Genomic DNA, 20727 nt, shown 5'->3' with positions numbered 1-20727 from the left:
CTCCCTTCATCTTGTCCCTAACGACTGCTTCTCAAGCAGGCTTTAATTAATTCTGTTGCAGTGAAGGTCTGATGACAGTTTTTGGTCCACTGTCAACTTCAAATTTTCTTTTASTGCACTCCAGATGTAATGCTTGAAGCACACCCTGTGACTTCCTAAAATGTCTCTAAAATAGTTCAATTTTAAACTGTGTTGGTGATATTGTTACCATTCACAAATGTAATTGTGGTATTTTGTGTTGAATCACGAATGCTTTGCCACTGGTTTTTCAATGCTGTCATCCTTTTGTGGCTTCATTTGTCCCCATTATGGTCCAAAGTATCATTTTTATGTAGTAATTTCCAGTTCATTTGTATCTTGTATACAAGTCTGTCTACAGCCATTTTTATCCTGTCAGCTGCCATGTCTGAAGTCACTGAATGAGCTCAGAAAAAAAAATTGATGGAAATTTCTGAAACTCTGGCAAGGTTTATTGATATAGATTCAAATTATTTACCTTAGAGATATTTCTACCCAGGCTAAACAACTTCTGAGTACAAAACTGGACAGAAAGTTATGTAGAAAGACAAAGTAGTATCACATTATGATTTATTTTTCATGTGATATTTTAAGTAAGTAATCTTTTAAGAAAAGGCTTCAAGAAGATAAAAGTCACACTTTTAACAAGTACTGATCAAGATCTGTGCTTTCACACATAACATTGTGAGGGGACACAGGACCTTGAGTTTGGACTAAACTGGACACAATATATGGTGCAGCTGGTCTTCCTGTCAGGATTTGGATATGTGTAGGCCAAGTATCTTGCATGGCAAGAAATCAAGGGGTAATGGAAACCAGTACAGCTCATACCTTTTCTGTACAGTTCACATATATAGGAATACAATTTTAAACATTTGTTTCAGGCATATGTAATTCTTGGATGACAGCCCGAATCTCATTAAATSTGTATATGATTCCCAATGATTGTTTCATTTAAAGCATTCTTGGCAAATGTTTTAGAAAAAAAAATTCTATTATTGGTTATATGAAGTATTTAAAGGGGCAAGGTCACATCAAAGATAGTAATATATATCTTTAATGTATGTTGGCCTTGCTGGCATCCAGTGGTGTTTTAAAAATATTCTTTTTACTGCTATCCAGATAAGAACATTCCACTGTGAAGAAATGCTGTAGCATAGCAGATGGAGGTTAGAAAAGCTTATGTATTTAATGTGTTATTAGGAATTTATTACCTGTCCACCAACTCCAAACCGTGTGTCTGTTTATAGACGGCTGTGAAGCAGTYTTCCTTTATTATTTAAGGACAGAGTTTAAAGATTCAGGAGGTCTCTCCTAGTCCCACATCTGTACATTGTAAATTCATCATCCAGTGCATCATGGAATTCACTGACAAAATAAAATATGGATTGTGGCTTCCTTGAGTCAATGGTCCAAATTAAAATTTATTGTTTGGGAGAAGCCTTGGAGGAATAGTGACATTTTATTATTTTAAAGTGAGATTTATGAAGAAAGGCTGCTGCTCTTGGTGTTCTTTATATTCACACTGTATTTAGAAGGTACTTTATTATTACTTTATTCTGTGTGGTATAATTAATGTTGGTTGTGTTATCTTTTCCCCCCAGAATATGCTAATGTTCTGTGCTGAGTCTTAATGGTAATAGCTCAACTTTCTACCAATGAAAAACACAGTGACAAAAATTCTGTTTATACATAACTTGAGCTACTTGAGTGTTAACAAGACAAAAATAACCACACTTCTGTATAAAGATAATATATTCTTCGTTTAACTGCAAAATAAAATTCAATTGCAGTAAAATATAATTTCATTTTACACAAGCATAGAAACCCAAAGTGTGTGGAATCCCAGGTGCTCTCTTTCAATGTGAAATTTTAAGTGTGCATCACTGCAATTCTCCCCTTCTTTTGGTCAAACTGGGATAAGTGTCTGGGGTGACCTCATTACAACCAGATTTCTGACTCACTGTGAGTACATTGAGCAGAGYTGTGTCCTGGCTCAGTTTAACAGCAGACCTTCTCCTTTTCACCCACTGCAAAAACAAARCTTCTATTGATACTGAAATATGATATGGTTCAGGTTTTCCTCAAAAGAGGCTATGGGAAATAAAATCCATTGACAACCAGAGGGAAGATGGATTCAGAGAAAAGGACTACAGAGAGATATAGAAATGTGGATCAAGGTAAAAGGAGAGCAAATTCTCTATAAAAAAGAAATTCAGTGGGAAGAGCCATGGAACCATAGATGTAATTTTGCCACTTAGCTCACCAGGTTTCTTTTCCATCACTGTGCAAATGCCCCTATTAAAGCATTGTCAGAGTAAAGCAAGGAAATGAGGTGCATCTCAAACTTCATTTCTTTATACAGTGATAGTGAACTACCATGTGCATATCGATAGAAGGATTTATTAACTGACCAGGAATTGCTTCAAGTGCATTTTCCTGAAGTAAGTTTATTTATTTGTTGTTATATAGGGAGGGGRAAAGAAAGGAATTTGGATAGTGCAGTTGGCAGGATTTTACTAGCTAGTCCAATATAAAAAAACATTTTGAGGATTTCACTTTCATTTATACTTTGCAGCATTTGGAACATAATTTCTGGTATGTTTTCTCTTATGTCCTTAAATTTATGTCTTTATGTTCCTTTCCTCTTATGTCCTTAAATTTTATGAATAAATAGAAATTGCCACCATTTTTATTTYAGTGTTTATTTATATTTAATATATACTTAGTATTTGTTCCCATCTTGTACAAGTCAAAACTGTACAAGCCAAAACTCAATAAAGCAAAGAGCAATGGGAAATAAGCAGATTTACATTAGTGGTAAAAAAAAGTCCTTTTATTTCTGTCAATTAATATCCTTAATGTCAATTTATGCCAATAAAAATGTCAGTTTTTAGGAATATTTACTTAATTTTATAATACAAATGCATTTTCTGCCATAATTGTGAAACAATAATGTACTTTCTTTCCATGTAAGCTGTAGCTCAGATTATTGTACTTTCAAGAAAATACCTGGTTACACTTACTACTTCTTAATTCTCAATGAATCACTGACCACAGTGAGTGCCTGTTTGTTATCAATTACAGAATGCTACACTGACCTTGCGAGTGAAATTCAATAATCCTGGAAAYCTGCCTTGCATAAATCACAGACAYCTGATTYCCTTTTTCCATTTTACACTATTCTTTTCTGTTGAGGTTTACTTAAACACCTCCCTACAAATATTCTATAAAAATGGAACTAAATTAGTTCTTTGCAAGAATAAATTTGTGTTATGAAGAAAAAAACAGGCCAAGTTCAAGTAAGCATGAGGCTGAACGCCAGTACTAATAAAAATGCAGTAGGGTAATTGTTGCTGTTCTATTGCTCTTGGATTAGTGTCAGCATATTCTATGCCTTAAAAATTATGACAATGGAATAGGAAGGTTGCAAAGATAAGCATTCCAAAGTTATTAAATCTATTGTGCATAAACACARAAAAGTGAACTTAAGTTGCTCCAGTATCCTTGACTTTGATCTGYGTGCTGTAATCCTGCCACTGCAGCCATACCCTTCAAAGAATTCTCCTGGAAAGGATGCTTTCTCAAAAAAAAAAATAAACAAAAGCCCAGCCTGTGCTTTTCAAAACAGAAGGAAGTCCAGAATTTCTTCAGACCTTCACATGGATTATTACAAGTTAGGATGCAGTCCTAAAGCAGCCCTCTGGATTACCTGTCCCCCAGGTGAGCAGAAACTCGTCTGTCTGCTGTGGAATGGTGGCAGASGAGGAAGAAAGCCAAACTTTGCCACTGCACTTCAGGTTCTCCTGGACATCACAGACCCTTGAAACMTGGGCAGAGCTGAATGCCACACTGGTTATGTTCCTTTCTGGCCTCTTTTCTCCCATCCAACATGTTCTTCTCCTCTTTTCCTTCCCTCATTGCCCCCGTGCCTTCCCCATCTGTGTCTCCTGGTTTTAAAAAACCTTTGAATCCTGACCCTTCCCACCATCTCCTTTCCTTCTGCCTTCCCTTCCTTACCACTGCTCTCCTCTCCAGCTCCTTTCCCGGGGCTGCCACATCTCGTCCTTCATCCTGAAATATTCATAAAGCTCTTGAATCCCCCTCCACCTCTCTGCCCCAGCCTCTCTGCTTTACAGYGCCCTTACAAAGGGAGGGGAGCTCTGTCAGAGCACAGAGTGCCCTTGGTCCTGCTGTGACTGTGGCCTCTCAGATGAGCAATTCCAAAAACATGCCAAAGTCCAGCCATGCCAGGTCCCTGTGGGCACTCTGCTGTCACATGTGCTGTCTGCACAGGAGGGCAGAGCTCTCACTAACCCYCACTGCAGGGGGAATATTTGGAGAACGCTATAACCAACTGGATGTACAAGAAATCACAATATTTTCAAGATGCCAAACTTGAGTTTACTTCTCTGGGGATTCCAAAGGGYGTACATTTCAAGCCCCCTCTTCAAAGCATGGAGGCACTGCAGGTCATTAAAAAAAAAACAGCTGGAAAGATTTACTCTAGATGGATAAAACAATGTGTTTTCTCCTAATCTTGTTCTTGGAAGCAGCTAAGTCGTTTTTGCTGACACTTTCCAAAAATTCAACTCGAGGCAGCCTCTCAGCATGGGAAATTTCACTGTGAACTGTGCAAGTTTGGCAAAGTCATGAGCAACTAAAAGAGCCTTACAAAAGCAATCAGTGAAAGGCACTGGCGAGAGGCATTACTGTCAGCAACTGCAACGMTTTCAGTGCCTTAAGACACAAACATCAGTTCTAAATTTAAGCCCTAAAGAATAGGAAAAAGGTKGCAAAAATTTAAACAAACCATTTAAGGATTGGGGGTGAAATGACTGCCACGTCAATSTAAGAAAGATACTGTGTCTCTGCACCAAACTCTAACTTTTAAAAGCAGTCTGTTAGGCTCAGTGGAAYTGGAACTCATTAGCATCTCCTCTAATACTCTGACCTTCTGAAAATGACTGTCCTTATTACTGGTGCTGTGTACTGATACTCTGCTTGGCATAGCACCACATGCAGCATAGATGGTCTCTGCCAGAGCAACTGAAAACATGGGTTTAGCCAGAAATTCTCTGATTGAATGTTCCTTTTTTTCCTTCCCTTTCCCTTTTATCAATAAGCTTAAAATGTTAGTATTTAATCACACACAAGCATGTTCCCCTTCCCTTTCCAGCCACAAAAATAATAGCCCAATCCACTGGAGTTTTTCCATGACTTTGATGAGAACTGGAWCAGATCCAAAATGAAATGGTTTGGMAAGAAGCAGAAGACTTTGTGGAAAACAGGGACAGTGGTGAAGGGTTGAAACAGCAATCCTTAAAGCAACCTTTCATATCTAATGATACTTTACAACAGAACTTTTTATAATTACAATTCATTAGTACCATGTAGTTCAGAGAATCCCTGAAACAGAGCAGGAMCAGAAATGCTGTCACCAGTTTATGTCTGTAGTAGAGCAGGACTCAGCTCTTAACTGAGGTGAGACACACAGATTGCAGAGAAAACAGCACCAACAGAGCTCTGGAATATCTGATACCTGCACTGCCCCTTTTCTTTTTATTCCTGGATCATTCATGAACTTGAAAATGATACAGAAAAGGCTTMATGTGGAAGGGATGGCAGTCTGATAACCACTTGTTCCAGCTATAAGTGTTAAGTGCAGTGGGTCACTWATTTCCACAGAGCATCAGGTTCTATGTAAGGATTTCTAGAGTATTTATCCTAAGTAGGAACTAATTAAAAAATACATGAAATAAGCARCTACAAACTGCCCATCACCATGGCCCCAGTTATCAGTCCTAACTCTTCACCTCCACTATTCATTACTAACAAACATCTGTGTTGCTCAGGAGCTCCTGAAAGCCACAAGATCATTTCATACCACTCAAGGGGACATTTCAAATGAAGCACCAAGGCCTGGCTTGTGTTAGAGAGGTGTGGGTAAAGCAGCCTGAAAACATTTCTCAGTGGTCAGTTTTGAGTGTGTGCCTGTGACCATTTCAGCCCCAGTTCAGGCAAAACTTGGGTCTCCATTGAAATCTGAGGTTTATCCCATACAGGCCTAAAACCTTTTTTGTACAGCAATTAATGAAGTACATTACCAAGCTGCAATWTGGCAGAGGGCCAAAACCCTAATGYATTCCATACRTTTGACTGTTTTTGMCAAATATCTGCAACCTCCTGAAACCACAATTACAATCGAAAACAAGGCAATTCCTGCATAATCAGCACCCCCATCTCGGGGATCATATTTAACACTTCCTGTGTTTTARCCACTCTGGATATCCCTGTCAGCTCTGGAATTTGGTTTGGCTTGTTTTCTAGGACAATCAAAACCTTATGGTTGCWCAGCATATAGAGAGCAACACAGGCAACTGAGTTTTGTCCTTCAGCAGCTGCTTGGTATTGCTTCTTGGTCAAGAACTCCATAAAAAAACATTTACAACAAGAAAAGGAGAGGCAGTCATAGTAGATAAAAATAATGATGTACCACAGACTGTTCTGGAAGAAGAATATTTTAAATGTCACCTTTTTGGCTCATCAATAAATTTCAAGTTAATTTTAGCTTTGTATGATAAGTGTAGGAACTGGTAGAAATGTCACTTAACATTTAGCAGAAGCATCCCACTTCCTAAATTTGAAAAAATAAATTCTTTCCCAGTGACAGACAAATATCACAGAACAAAACACTGACAAAAGTTCTAACAACACTGACACATTCTAATCCTACTGACATACAAATACTCTTAGGTCATAAATGCACATTGGCATCAACACCTCCCAAATATACACGACTGGATGCATTTTAGAGTTGCTTGAGAATTTAATTTTAACCAGCAGAAATAGTGTCAAATAATTGCAGGTTATTTACAGAATGGCTACACTGCAATGCTTCCATAGGTTAAATAAATAATTTAACAGAAATTACATAATATAATCATAGATACATTTACCAATCCATAAATACAACTTAAAGACCATCAACATGCAGAAGGTGARAAATAAGATTTTCCTCAAGAGATATCCTTCTTTAGATGTGTCTAAGGACATATTTTAGAAATTTAAATTCTTGAAAATGTCTTTGCAGGATTACTTTGCTTYCTTGTATAGGAAATATCTTCTTATAATTTACAAGTAATTTGTATTTTAATACAGCCATCCTGTCGTTATTGTTTTTCAATTGAGTGTTAAAATAAGTAAAACTGCAGTTACAAGCATGGATTCTAAGATCCAGAAATAACCACACGTGGACTTTGTACAATATTCATCACATTGCACCAGCAGGATTATCACACAACCCATGGGAAGAACTCAGCACATTTGGCAGATGGAGATTTCAGCTGCATGTTTGATAAGGCTCAGATTCTGCATGAAATCTTTGCAGTGCAAAGCAAGGGGGAAGGAGAAGAAGGAAAGGAGGMAGTGAAGGGCAGTGCTGGGAGTTTGGTGGTGTTTCTGTAGGACACCTCCTGCCAAGCCAGGGAGGGGCAGCAGCGCTGACACTCAAATACCAATTCAGGATATGTCCAGCTCAAAATAAACAACTGTGTTCTCAAAGCCAGTTCCCTTAAAGCAGCACAAAAATGACACTGTGCAGCCCATCAGCTCTCAATTGTCAAGGTGCTGGACCTCATCAGATCTTGGATTAATTCAGTTATTTCTAACTAACAAAGAAACAAAGGGTATTTTCATAGCGTTTGGCCTTTGGCTTCAAAGAAAATGTAGTATAATTCTTTGTGTTTAGACTGTAATTGTAAAATSACTGCAGAAATCACAGAACACATGGTTGTTTTCATTTGACTTAATCTGCTAAAGCTGATACTGAWGATTTTGTCATGAATTTGTATTGCACAAAGAACACAGGAAATTAAGGGAAGAATTCCTTTAGCCTAAAAATGCTRTCACTACCCCATAATTGTGATAATTCTTGAAATTTTAATTTTGAAATAATTGAACACAGTGAATCAAAAGCTAAATTAAGAACAGCTTTAAATGCTAGGAGGGCTGCATTCACTCTGTGYTTGAGGGGAATTGAAATATGTGGTTGGTTGTGTTTGCAAAGCAGTGGTATTTCCACTCCAGAGACACCAGGAACTAATAAGCAGCACTAATAAGCACTTAGAAGGCATCTGGAAGCAAATGTAGGATTAATGTTGCTTTAGCTTCATCAAAAGAAAACTGAAATGGAATGAGCAGGCCAATCCATAGAGTACCCCTGTCAGGGACAGTACAGGGCCTCTTTTGCATAGATCATGGGCCAGTCCTGTGGGTATATGCAATTCCACACACTGCTGGGTTGTGTGCACTTATGTTTCAGACTTATTTGGAGAGGTCAGACATATCTACAGAAAAACAGGCAAAATCTTAGTCCTAGTAAATATCAGTAGGGTGAAACCTGATTGAAGGTGTTGCTATAAAAATGAAGAGACCTGCAAGCAGTAATTTGTACTGCTCTGACACAGCAGTGTGCAGGAGACTGGGAACAATTGGTGATAAATCCATACTACAGTAAACTGCTTTTCTTCCTGCACAATAGGTGCTTGACCACTTCTGCTACTGGCAGAATCTCTGCCCTGTTACTGCTGCAGGTCACTGGGCTCAGAATCAGCCCCGTGAAGAGCACACAAAGAGCAGACGTTTTTATGGGAGAAAARYAGCTTTAAAARTATGCTGCATGGCAAAATAACATGMRCATCATATTTAGCTGAAAAATGTCTCATTTGCCTGAAATCACTGTTTCAAAGACTGAGAATACCATGTAATGATAGTAACAACTCCTGCTCTATAAAGTGTTACATAAATAACATTGTGCATCTTTGGTAATGATACATAAAGAAAAAAATGCTGCCCTYAACTTCCTGGAAGCTTTCCCTTAAGCAAATCACATTGAAATAATGGTAAATCCATTACGCGGCCAGAAATGGACCCAGACATAGGAAGTTCCTTCTTGAATGAAGGGGTTGCCTGAGGCTGACATTTTTGTCCACTTTTTATAAACAAGGAAAAAGGAGATGATGGTGCTAAAGGAATATTGTTTGCTCAAATTATGACTGTTCCTGCCCTAAGGTTATCCTACCAGTGTTTAAATTATTAGAATTAGGTTTTCCTGTTTTYCCCCYTTTTTTCCTGCAGCTGTAGGACAAGGGTAGCAGGGAAAYTGTCTGCGTCAATAGCACTGCTAGATGTGCTAGTAAACAAGTGGAAAAATACTTATGTTTTTGTAAGAGTATTCCCTGAGCTGTGACAGCAGTCATAGACAATATTAACTCAGAAAGGAATGTATGTGTTTTCTCCTGAATGCCTCCCCACTGCAAAACCCCTGCATGGGCCCAGTGCTGGAAAGGGAACAGTCCCYGCAGGGTTGGCCAGGGCACCTTTGTCCACGCCTGGGTGCACCCAGAGGCACTGCTGACCAGGGAGTGCTGACCAAACCCTTTCYTGTGTTCCTGCAGCCCTCAAAAGGGCATTAATCTGCCACTGGGACAGGCCCCTGGGACTGCAGGGCAGCAAGACAGACACTGCACAGCAGCTCAGCCACCCCTTCATCACCCCTTCACTCCCCTGGAGCTGAGCCCTGTCCTGTACCGCCACAGCCTCCAGCTCTTGTGTCCCACAATATTCCACACAAAGCCAGGCAGCAGTGGCTGCACCCACACAGTCCATTATCCAATGCTAACGTGGGGATGGACAGTACCTTTCTTTTCCCCTGTGAATGGTACGAAGTCCTCTCTGTCCTTGTGCTCCAGTGCTTGCTTCTCCAGGTAGGAGAGCAGGCGCTCTCTGTCGAAGGGGCCCGTGGCAGGTTTAGTGGTCTGGTCCTTTTGCCGAAATCCTGCTGGGAGCAGGGCATTCTGTGAGAGAGARGGAGGCATGGAAAGGACAGGAGACAGCTTCACACAGTGTTCCAAATCCCACTGCAGTGCTGTTGGTTTATAGTGAAATCATTCTTTGCATAATGCTCTTTGATGACAGCAGTAACACACATCACCTAAATGCAACCATTAAACCCAGTATATCATTCCATCTTCTTGATTTACTATCTATTAATGTTTTTGTTAACCATATTTACAGTCACAGCACTGAAGAACTAAGTAAGATCAGATTCCTCTGTGTTACTCATATTATAACCAGAGTTTGCAATCCAGGTATATAGATGAGGATAAATTTTCTAGATAGGTCCTTCTATTCCTTTACTCCTTTTCCTGACTGTTTTTCTCACTCTCATTAAAAAAATTCCTTTCATTCTAAAGCAGATGTCTYTCAGACTTCAGAAATGAATGGCATGCACTAAAGAGACTGCTGAATGAGGTAGACTTCAAATTCAGCTATTCAGAGTATGAGGAAGTAAGCAGAAAATTCTCACTTTCAACATGTAGCTGTGGGATCATGGGATTTCATCTGCATCCTGTAACACAGGAATACACAGAAGGCCCCCATATTTCAATCCACAAAATCCCAGAAAGGAATATAGGCAGGTGGACTTTGCAGTGCACGTGCAGCAAAGCCAACGTGTTGAAGGTGCCCTGGAGTAYTTCAGAAACACATCATCACTGGCCAGAACGTGCACAGTAAATCTGATCCATGGCCACCAGATTTCAGAAGCTCAAAAAACCTGATCTCCATAAACATAGGTTGTGTTTGCTTCTTGCCATGCTCAGAAATAACAGCCATAAAAAGCTTCTCATTGTGTTGCARTGTGCCAACATGATTAAAGATTTAGATTGCGGACAAGCTCCTGTCCAAACAGACATGGGATAGMCAAAGAGCACAGTGACTTGGACAGAAGCAAGGTGCACATCACAGCAGGAATACAACCACAGTGTCTGCAGCTGAGCTGCTCATACTCTGGGGTACGCTGTCCTACTGTGCCAGAATACAAATATAAAATGCTGCAATATTTCTAACAGGCAGTATTTGAATTATCACCACTAACCTCAGGATCAAGGTCATCGAGAACATGCTCTAGCTGCTTCAGTTCATCCTCTGAGAGCTTGCTGAGTATTTCATCTTCATTGATATTCTTGTACTTCTCCAGCTCTTTTCGGAAGGGCAGAGACATGGCTCCTGCTGCACTGCTCGACTGCTGCTGCTGCTGGAGATTTCAACCATTCAGGGCYACTGAGCTCCTCGTGGCCTCACTCACTGTTAACAATAAAGCATTATGAGCATCTCCATTTCGCTGAGAGTCCTGGAAAGCCCGCGTGCTCCGGGTCACATTGACACTGATTAATGAAAACAAAGCAGCAAGGTGTCCTGGCACAGCACGGGGGTGTGGGACACCCTGGGCAGCAATAGCCAAGGAGTAGCAAGGACAGGTACAATAAATCTGGGGGCAGCAGCAAACAGACACTTAGAGACACGGATGAGGAAAGTATGAGGAACTTTTCCTTTTCCGTAGAAATACATCTGGTTTATTTCATTTGAATGGAAACAGTATCTGTTTGCTCTTTTGGCCAAAAGCAGAGGAAAGAGGTCGTCACAGACAACACTGACAAACAAAAACCAAAATGTTATGCCTTGAGGTATTCTATCTTATTCCAGCTTTGCTGTGCTGAAAGCTAACCCACATTATCTTGGCTGACTTTTTGGCACATTCTGGTTACCTAAGCATTTTTCAGGTACACTGGTTATTAGTCTTATTTCAGCATGTTTGGCTAAAAATGATAGCACTCATCATCAAAATTCTTGGAGTGAAGATATGCGAGTTATAGCTCAAAATATTAGCTGTCATTCAGTCTGCTACATGGGGGATCTGCAGAAGTTCAAAACAGTCATGAAAAAATACGGAATTAGTATTTTACAGATTAATTTCATTTTAAAACTTGAATGATGCCTTGTTAGATGATCCCAACTGACCAGGAACAAGAAGATCTCATTTGCATGACCACAACAGTCATTGTCATATTATCTGTCATATGACATTATGACAAAGGACTCTCTGTCTTTACTTGCTCTTTTTTTTTTCTTGTCCAGAACAAGTTCTAGAACCAGAATCAGCTGTAAAGGGATGGAATGAAAGATAATTAATTTATGATCAGAAACAGCATTAACTGGGGTATTTCAGTGCACTCCAGACCCCCCCTAAGTCTGCCCGGTTTCCCACAGCAGCAGCAGCACTCTCCAAATTACACAGTTGGCTGTGCAGCTYTACAGCTGAGTTTTTGCATTCACAAATTTCAGAGTTATGGTAGATATGGAAACCAGACAACTGGCACCTACCACGGGTTTAGACATCAACCCCAGCTCTAATTTCCTTTGGCCAGGTCTTTAGTTGTCACAAGCTGATAAAATCCATGTGTGTTCTGTTCCCTTTCATRTGAGCTGGAAGCCTGATTTTTATTTTTCTTTTATTCCAAATCCAAATGTAAATATTTCCTRTACTTAGGACTTTCACTATTTAAATACTGAATATTGAAACATATCTAATTTTTCTATTTATCAAAAAGACTAGAAATCAGCAACTATAGAAAGAGAAGGGAATAATCAATAAACTTACAAATTTGAAATATCTGGAATTCTATGACTACTGTAAGGCACAAYAGGCCTTGATTTGAAACACCTAAACATCCTATTCCAAGAAAAATCATTATTTTGCCRACACACTCTTTTTTCCTTATTCCTGCTGTTTGTTGCTGCTGTTTTCCTAGCATAACAACATCAACAAGCCATTCCAAAARTCATGATAGAATTCAACCATTCTTTAAACTGAGAACTTTAAGCCATTCTTTAAACTGTGTTTTAGGTACGTAGTCAGCATCTGATATTTCACAGTTACAACCACTGCAAAATTTTCTCATAATACCAATATTTCATCGTATGTGATGAGTGTGAGGGATATTTTGGCCAAAAATAGTATGAATGAGATAATATTTTTTTGTACTTGATGATTAAGAAGAACACTAGTTTKCTATGTATGTAATCAATGCCATTTTTAATCAAAATTACTTGTTAAATAATGAAAGCATTATATTTTAAAATGATAAGTATCTTTGTTTGAGCTGTAAAACCAAATTGAGCTGCAGTACACCATTCTGCACTAAGACATTCTCCAAGTTCCTTTGGATAAACTCATTACAAACAACAYTTCAGCTAGCAGTCATTAACTGAGCTAAAAAATTTCTTTGAGGGGATTACAGCTTTTTAAAACTAATTAAGTTTAAATGGCTATTTTAYGAGAATTTAATCGCATCCCTGGAGAAGACGGAAATGTAATCCCRAGGTTAGGGTAATTAAATATTGTAGGAAAAGCAGCTTGTAAGAGTACAAGACAGTTCCCTGGCTGAGGGTCAGCAGTCCACACCTGCTAGCAGGACCTCTCCTCGGGATGTACAGCACTGCAGGATTATAGGAATTGTCTCACTGGTGTCAGCAAGGCCATGGAGCTGAGAGCTTTTGGGGAAAAGTCTGCAAAGCTGAGCCCAGGTGCTCCTGGGGAGGTACTGCCAGGTATGATTTGTGTGCACCAGACACAAAATTTCTTTGTGAATTGCCCAAGTTCCTCAGCCACAGAGGGAAAACACTTTAAACAGGTGACAGCTCTCAATATTGTAACTGTTTCCTCTTAATTATTACAAAGAGGAGTTTGACCATGTGCGGCAGGGATACCCCGAAGAGAAATATAAACGCAGATGTTACAGATGTGTCAGTCTAATTTCTCTCATGGCATGAAGCACCGTGCTGAATAACCCTTACTAGATTGGCAGTGCATGGGAGAGCCTGAAACCTGCTTTCCTTGCATGCACATAATTGCAATAGAAATTCCCTTGACAGWTTCCCTTTCACCACAGAATCCTACTCTTTTGTGACTGAACAAAAGCAGAAGACACTGCTTAGGGAATTTCTTTGTCCACAATCCCTGAAAGCAGTAAAGCTTTTCTGGAGCTTTCATTCTGCTGAAACGCCCATTGCTCACAGCCTGGGTTTATGCTCCTATCGACCTTTCACCAGAGTCACAGTATCAGAAACCAAGGGAACGAGATAAATCCAACAATTCAGCATCAGTCAGTCCAGGAAGGAAATGCTGAAGTCTTGATTCACACACGCTGGAAACCGCTGGCTAATGTGATGATAAGGATCTCCACCTTCCTAATTGGATTGCATACTGTTAATTTTGTGTATATAAACAGAGCCATATGCTGTCTGTGCAGCTCCTTGCTGTGGCCTGAGTGTACAAACTATTTACTTCCTGCATACTACATCCACTGGGTTTGCTTTGTTACGATTTCTGTATGAAAACTTTAGTAAGTTAAAAAAGCAGTCYTAACCAAGAGCTCCATGCTGCTGTTACTGTGGGCAGATAAAWGCAGATCAAGTGTCCCACAGCAGAAGGGAACGGCCAATCTAACCACAGAGTATTACACGGCATTAGGGACACTGAGGGAGGGATGAGGGACKATGGATAACACTGTGGAGTTTCCCTTCAAACTTGCTGGGAAGAGTGAAAGAGGAGATTAAAGAATGGGGGAGCACAAATCCTATCTGTTTTTCTCCACSGAGTTTCAGTATGAAGCACCATAGTTTCTCATGGGTCTAAGCCCCCACTGTTAACACAAAGCCCAACGGTGAGATCTGTGCTCAGTCTGGAGGRGGCAGAACTGTAAGAGGCATTTCTGCTACCCAAGTGCTACTTTTAAATCTTTGTGGAGCCCAGAGGTTTCACAGTKAGCTTCAAAGAGCCCCTTGTTATATTTGTATTTCTCATTCCTTCTAAAGAAAGAAATACACACAGTTTTATTTGGAGCAGCTTTTCACACATTCCTGTCAACATCAGGATTCAAAACATGTTTTCAAAGAGAAAAAGGATGCCATTAGTCAGCCTACATAAAATCATCATTGCTCTGTGTGTTTGCACCTGCTCTGATATAACCCCTCTATACCTTGCCATGTCCCATRAGTACATTTTTGTTATGTTTATCCACTTCTGAAAGGGCTTTCCAGAGGAGYCAGGCTGCAGCTTCTGCTGATACCATAACACTGTTGTAATCTTCTACTGCTGATACAGATGTTTCTTTCTGAGAGGGAATCACTCCTCTGCTGAATTAATGCTGAATGCCTGAGAGGCCCCACTGGCATTTGCTTGGATCCCTTAGGAAGTGTTGGAACACCCTCAGCTGTAGAATCTCCTATGGACCAGCAGCTACAAATGTACTTCAGGTCACTCCTGCTGCCTAAAGCATAGACTACACACTTAGAGAAACATCTGTGCAGGGGGTCCTGTAGAGATGAGAATACTGAGATACAGAGGATGTGAATTTCCAGGTCTGATAGTGTGTACAAGCTAAGAATGAAGAATGTACATTTATGAAGAAATGACAACGTGCATTTATGAAGTATAGAGAGATGTGAGGAATARGAAATAATCTAATAGAGTTATTTGCATTTTTATAGGGGAAAAAAGGTATTTTTTTATAATCAGATTTTAGAAACTGTTCTTATTTTTGCAAATCATGGCAACTGACCTTTAGAAAGGAAATTCTGATGCATGACCTATTTTAAACTATCTCCATATCCACAGTGATGGATATTTGTGTTTTCAAAAACASTTGTGAAACTGCTCTGTAAATGTGGAAAAAAAACTTCTCTTTCTTTAAATAGACTCATGTATCTAAACATGAAAATAAAAACCAGGTGGRATTAATCCCAAGTTAAATTGATACTGGACCAAATAAATAGGATTGGGGCCATTATGATTAAGAGCCRTATTTGTGCAGCACAAGCAGATGCTCAGTAGCAGGAGGATGATTGTCTCATGCTGTCCAGGCAAGGGAGTGCCCCACCAATACCCCAAATCCAGTGCCAGACAGGGAACCTCTCTGCTGTCTGGCAATGGCCATGAAAAATAAGGCTGGGCTGTTAAAAGCTCAAACTTAAAAAAAATATATATATAAATACTCCACTGTTTGACACAAAAATAAGATTCCTTTATAATTTTTATACTTAACAAGCAAGATCAATGTACCAATGTAGTTTCTAACCATGGACATATGGGAGGTGTATACTGGGAGATCATGTTTTGCAGTAGGCAGTTCAGAAATCTCCGAAAAGTTAGATGGAATACATTAGGGCCAGCATGGAACACAAGTGTGACAGGAATACAGCATTAGGAAATGGGTTTGTGTGTGCATGAGGAGAACAGTTTTTGTTGCAGGTCCTGATACAGATACGAAACACGTATCAAAGAAACTCACATAGCTAGAAAATGGAAGTGAAATCTGTAGAAAAGTATTTAATCTAGAATTCCCCAACTTTTCTGCCTGTTTCCCCCCAACTACAGAAGAACATCAGAACATAAGGAGCATTGAACTGCACCATCTGAGTCACCTTTTCTAACCCTTTTCCACTCAGGACAGTGTGGTCACATGGTGGATCCAAGGAAATCACCTGTCTGGGGACTTGCAGAGCCAGGTCCTTCAGAAGGTGTCCCTGGGGCTGGCAGGGGACAGAGCTCAGCTCACTTGGCACTGACCCAGGGCTGGCTCTGGGAGAGGCACAGCATGGCCAGACCTCTTCTGTTCCCAGCCCATCTGCCATCCTTTGTCATCCTGCAGCAAACAATCCCTCAGAATCCCTGGATATTTAAAATGCTGTTTTTCTCCGGAGTTAATACAGGGTTACTACATGTTCTGTTCCCAGCAACTGGGCTGGTCCKATACAGAGAGCAGCAAATAATTAAYRATTATGTTGTCCTAATATTAGACCAGGCTTGAAATTTTAGGATAATCATTCAGTGATCAGAAACTCCACTTCATAATTGGATGTGGCATTCTGAACCTTGCTAATGTTTATGCTGCTCTGTAGTTTATGTCACAGCTGGCTGCTTAAATGGGGGATTGATAACTTCTACGCAAATATAATGTGGGACATCAATTCACTGTAATGGGACTTCAGTCATGCCCTTTATAAAAAAACATCCACAATGTATATTGCAAAATTATCYGTATGAAAGCACTGTTATTTAGAGACAACATAAAGGGATGTACTCCCTCTGATGAAAGGTTTTTCCCTGGTGATGGAAGAAAGATGAAACACTGATGCTTCTGTGATGCAGAATAATGTTACATAAGGATCATTTTCTGATTGTTTCTAAAATAACATTAGTGATATTACTCATAACCATTCAAAACATGAAACTGAGTCCTGGAAAGGAAGTATTTCTTTACAATGCCTGATGAATTTACGGCTTGTTTCTGCGTATCATGGTATTTTTAGATCATAACCATTAGAATTGTTTCCAGACAATAATATGATGACTAATTACACAGTGACTATATGATGATTTAAGTGTTACTTTAAAAACCCAACCTTTAAATCACTCCTATTAAATAATTCCTATCTCCCAGAAGAGGATGACAGAACAAAGCTAATAGTTGCAGATGTTTTTGGGATTGTGTATATGGTGGTCTGACATTTCAGTGATGCATCAAGTATAGGAAATGGAAAAGACCAGAGACCTGTTCCTCTGTCCTATCTCCAGCAGATGAACACTCCCCTTGGCTTTCAGACGGGTAAAGTTTAGTTATAAACTAATGAAACAATCTTTCTGCTCATTGCAACCGGCARCTTTGTACAACTGGAAGGTAGGGTYCTTCCGTTTATAGAATTGAAGCCATTGTTTGAAAATCTGCGCAAGGTTAATTAGCTCATCTAAGATTAAAATGTTTCATAGTTACTGTCTGAAACTGAGGGCGGTGTGAAGTGCAAGGCTGAGAATCGTGGAGGACAGAGTCTTTTTATATAGGCAAAATAGACTGAATTGGCAGCTCCACCCACAGTTTGTCATCTGCAAGCTCCACTCTGACGTGAACAGAGACACCCTGCTGCTGAGCTGTMCTGGTGATGGCACACTGATGGCCCTCAGATAAGGCCAAGAGTGCCCATTTGACAGCAAGAACAAGAAAATGGTCTCATTCCAGGTGCTGATTCACTCGGAGCAGGTAAGGATCGGTACCCCCCGGGCAGCACTGCCCCCGAGCTGACAGGCTCCCAGTCCTGTGACACAGCACCACTGCTCTGCGGTCCCCAGGGCAACACGGATGATGCACATCATCAGGAATAGCTGTTATGTTTATAAGGCGGGGTCTTCATCCAGTGCAGTGCCCCAGATTTTGTGTTGTGTAAAGAACTGTAGTCCCTGTAATCAGCCCGTCTAGCAGGAATGCAAAGCAAGGCACACATGGGGTGTCTGCAGCTTGGAACAGAGGCAAACTTGGGAAGCCAAAGCCAGCCAAAGCCAAAGTCAGTCTGATGTCCTCCTTGACTGATCACATTCCCCTGGAACCAACTGCTGTGGAGCCCCAAACACCACCAGCCACACAAGAGCCTCTCCAGTGCCCTGGCAGGAGAAAGACATGCCTTGCTCGAGGTCAAATGGGCAGYCTGTGGCAAGATCAGGAACTGAACCATCTTCCAAGTGTCAGGCATTGGAGAGCTTTTCCTTTGGCTATGGGTCCCTTCGTCCACGGACAGTCTGGTTCATTTAAGGGGATCTTTTAATTGAACAACATACACCACATGAAAACACAGCAGAGAGACCAAAGGCTGGGCATGAGCATGTGCTACCGAGTGCACAACTGGGATCCTTAATAATGACCACTGGTAGGCACCTTCTAAATAAACCTCTTTTGCATCTTTCCTAACCTGCTTTTTCTCCTTACAATCAACACAGACATCAYAACAACGAACATTTTTTGCATTTTATCTGTAAACCAAAGCCAGAAACCACACATGATGTGCACATCCTGACAGCTGAAACAACAAGCAGCAGAAGGAATTACCTGGTTTTGTTTTTTTTTACCACGAAGTAGATCAGAGCAGTCCTGGAAACGACAGCCCCAGTGTTTGTTTTCCACGTGTTGGAAACATCAATAGGAGAAAAAGGACACGGGGTAACATTAACACGAGCATTGTTCCACCTGTACGGCAAGCAGATAGCAAACCAAGTGCTACCTTTTTGTCACCGCTGATCTCAGATTTCCCATCTTTAGCACAGCAGCTGGACATTCAGTCCCAGCTGCTCTTTGAAAGAAGGATTTAAAAACTAAGTTTAGAGATTTCTGTGGCACCAAATAATAACAATAACCAAACTGCACTTGTTAAACAGAACAATACTACACTTGTCTCCTGTGGTCAAACAGAACACAGGCAATCACCCCACTATTAACCCACCACGTGCAAATACCTGTGCCTACAGGATGCTACCCGGGGCCTCAGTGCAAAACCCTGCACAGCCACCTCAGCCTCAGCATACCATTTTGAACAAAATTATTTAGATTATCAAGATCAGAGAGGCTACTGGCTTAGTTCAAACATACAACCAAGCTGGATGAATGAGAAAAACGACACATAAGGAATTTAGTTTGGTGAAGTCACTAAAAATGAGTCACATAACTGTCTTCATTTCTCTTACACAGTGGTAAAAATTGAAATATATCCATGGTGGAAACCAGTGCACAACACAGAGCACCACAGCAAAGGCAGGCAGGCAGTCAAACAGCATTCTGCAAATGAGTGCAGAATAACATGGAAAGGTCTGTAATATTGTAATTCAGTGAGATATTACYGTGCATCCCTTTCAGTTTTCTAGTAACTGTATCCCTTGCAAAGAATTAGAGGATGCCTACAGTACTAGGCCAGCTGGTCCCAGGTGTTTCTTCCCCATTACATGTTCCTATCTCCAAGAGTGAAGGGAAGAACAGAGGAAGTTCAAGGACAATTTCTGAGAATGATCAGTTAAAGAAAAGCTTCCATATGACAAGAAATTGAAAGACTGCATCTATTTACTACAAATAGGCAACTCAATAACTTGCTGAAGATTTCCACTACCAAGTACTTTTAAAAGCATAAATTCATATAGTGTATCATTCATGGTATAAACATATAATCCCTTCCATTTCTTTTTAAATTGATGTTCGATACTGATAAATTTCTGAATTTGTTTCATTGGTAATGATGTTAAAAATTTTTCAGAAGTTTATGTCACTGCTAAGCTCAGAATGGTTACATAAATATAACCATTATTTATTTTTTGGTGTTTATAGTCCTCAGTTATCTCTACATGTTTCCCAACGATCAGCTGTGTGAAGAAATTCCCCCTAAGTTTCCATCAAAGCAAATCCCCTTGAATTAGGGCACCCTGATAATTTTTAATAAGAAGATGACAGAACAGAGAGTATGTGATATCTAATGCCAACGTGCAGGTTTTGAGGGTACACATTGCTCCTCGAGCCCTTGGAAACGCTACTAAATTTCCTAAATCAGCGTGCTRTTCCTGAGCCTGCCATTGGTTCGTTTGTTCCGACCCGCTCCCAGGCGGCGGAGCAGAAACCACCCCCGCCGGTGCTGCCGTATGKATGACATACAAAAGGCAGGAGATCTCCGAGGAGGGACAGCTCATCTTCACTGACACAAACACCTTCATTTCGTGTTTTATTAAACTGCCCCATCTAATTTCTGTCCTCCCACGCCTGACCCGGAGGATGCGAGCGCTCCGCAATAAACAGGCGCGCACTCGCTGATCTAAGCTGCGGAGGTGCCGGAGGCGGCCGGGGCGGGCGCTGCGCTCACCGCCGAGCCCGGGTGTGGCGGGGCCGCCCGGCCGAGCCCGCCGTGCCCCGCAAGGTTCTTGCGGCGATCCCGGGGCACGGCTGGGGTCGGACCGGGGCCGCCCCGCATCCGCGCCCCGCGCCGGGGATGCTCCGCCACACC

At 40.7% G+C, this 20727-nt stretch overlaps 1 protein-coding gene across 1 annotated transcript in view; it reads right to left on the bottom strand.

The window, feature by feature from the left end:
* The window catches only part of LOC130575750 (tropomodulin-2), a 24227-nt gene extending 13064 nt beyond the window's left edge, over positions 1–11163 (bottom strand). Inside the window, exons 1-2 of the mRNA XM_057369867.1 lie at positions 10958–11163; positions 9719–9875 (exon numbers count right to left, since the gene is read on the bottom strand). Coding sequence (XP_057225850.1) covers positions 9719–9875; positions 10958–11083 — 283 coding nt within the window. The 5' untranslated portion in view covers positions 11084–11163. The remainder of the gene's footprint in view (positions 1–9718; positions 9876–10957) is intronic.
* Between the last annotated feature and the right edge of the window lie 9564 nt (positions 11164–20727).

This window comes from Malurus melanocephalus, unplaced genomic scaffold (genome assembly GCF_030028575.1).
Source record: "Malurus melanocephalus ecotype Western Australia unplaced genomic scaffold, MMel_1.1 scaffold_116, whole genome shotgun sequence".
Taxonomy (NCBI): domain Eukaryota; kingdom Metazoa; phylum Chordata; class Aves; order Passeriformes; family Maluridae; genus Malurus; species Malurus melanocephalus.
This window is presented reverse-complemented; position numbering and strand designations above follow the sequence as displayed.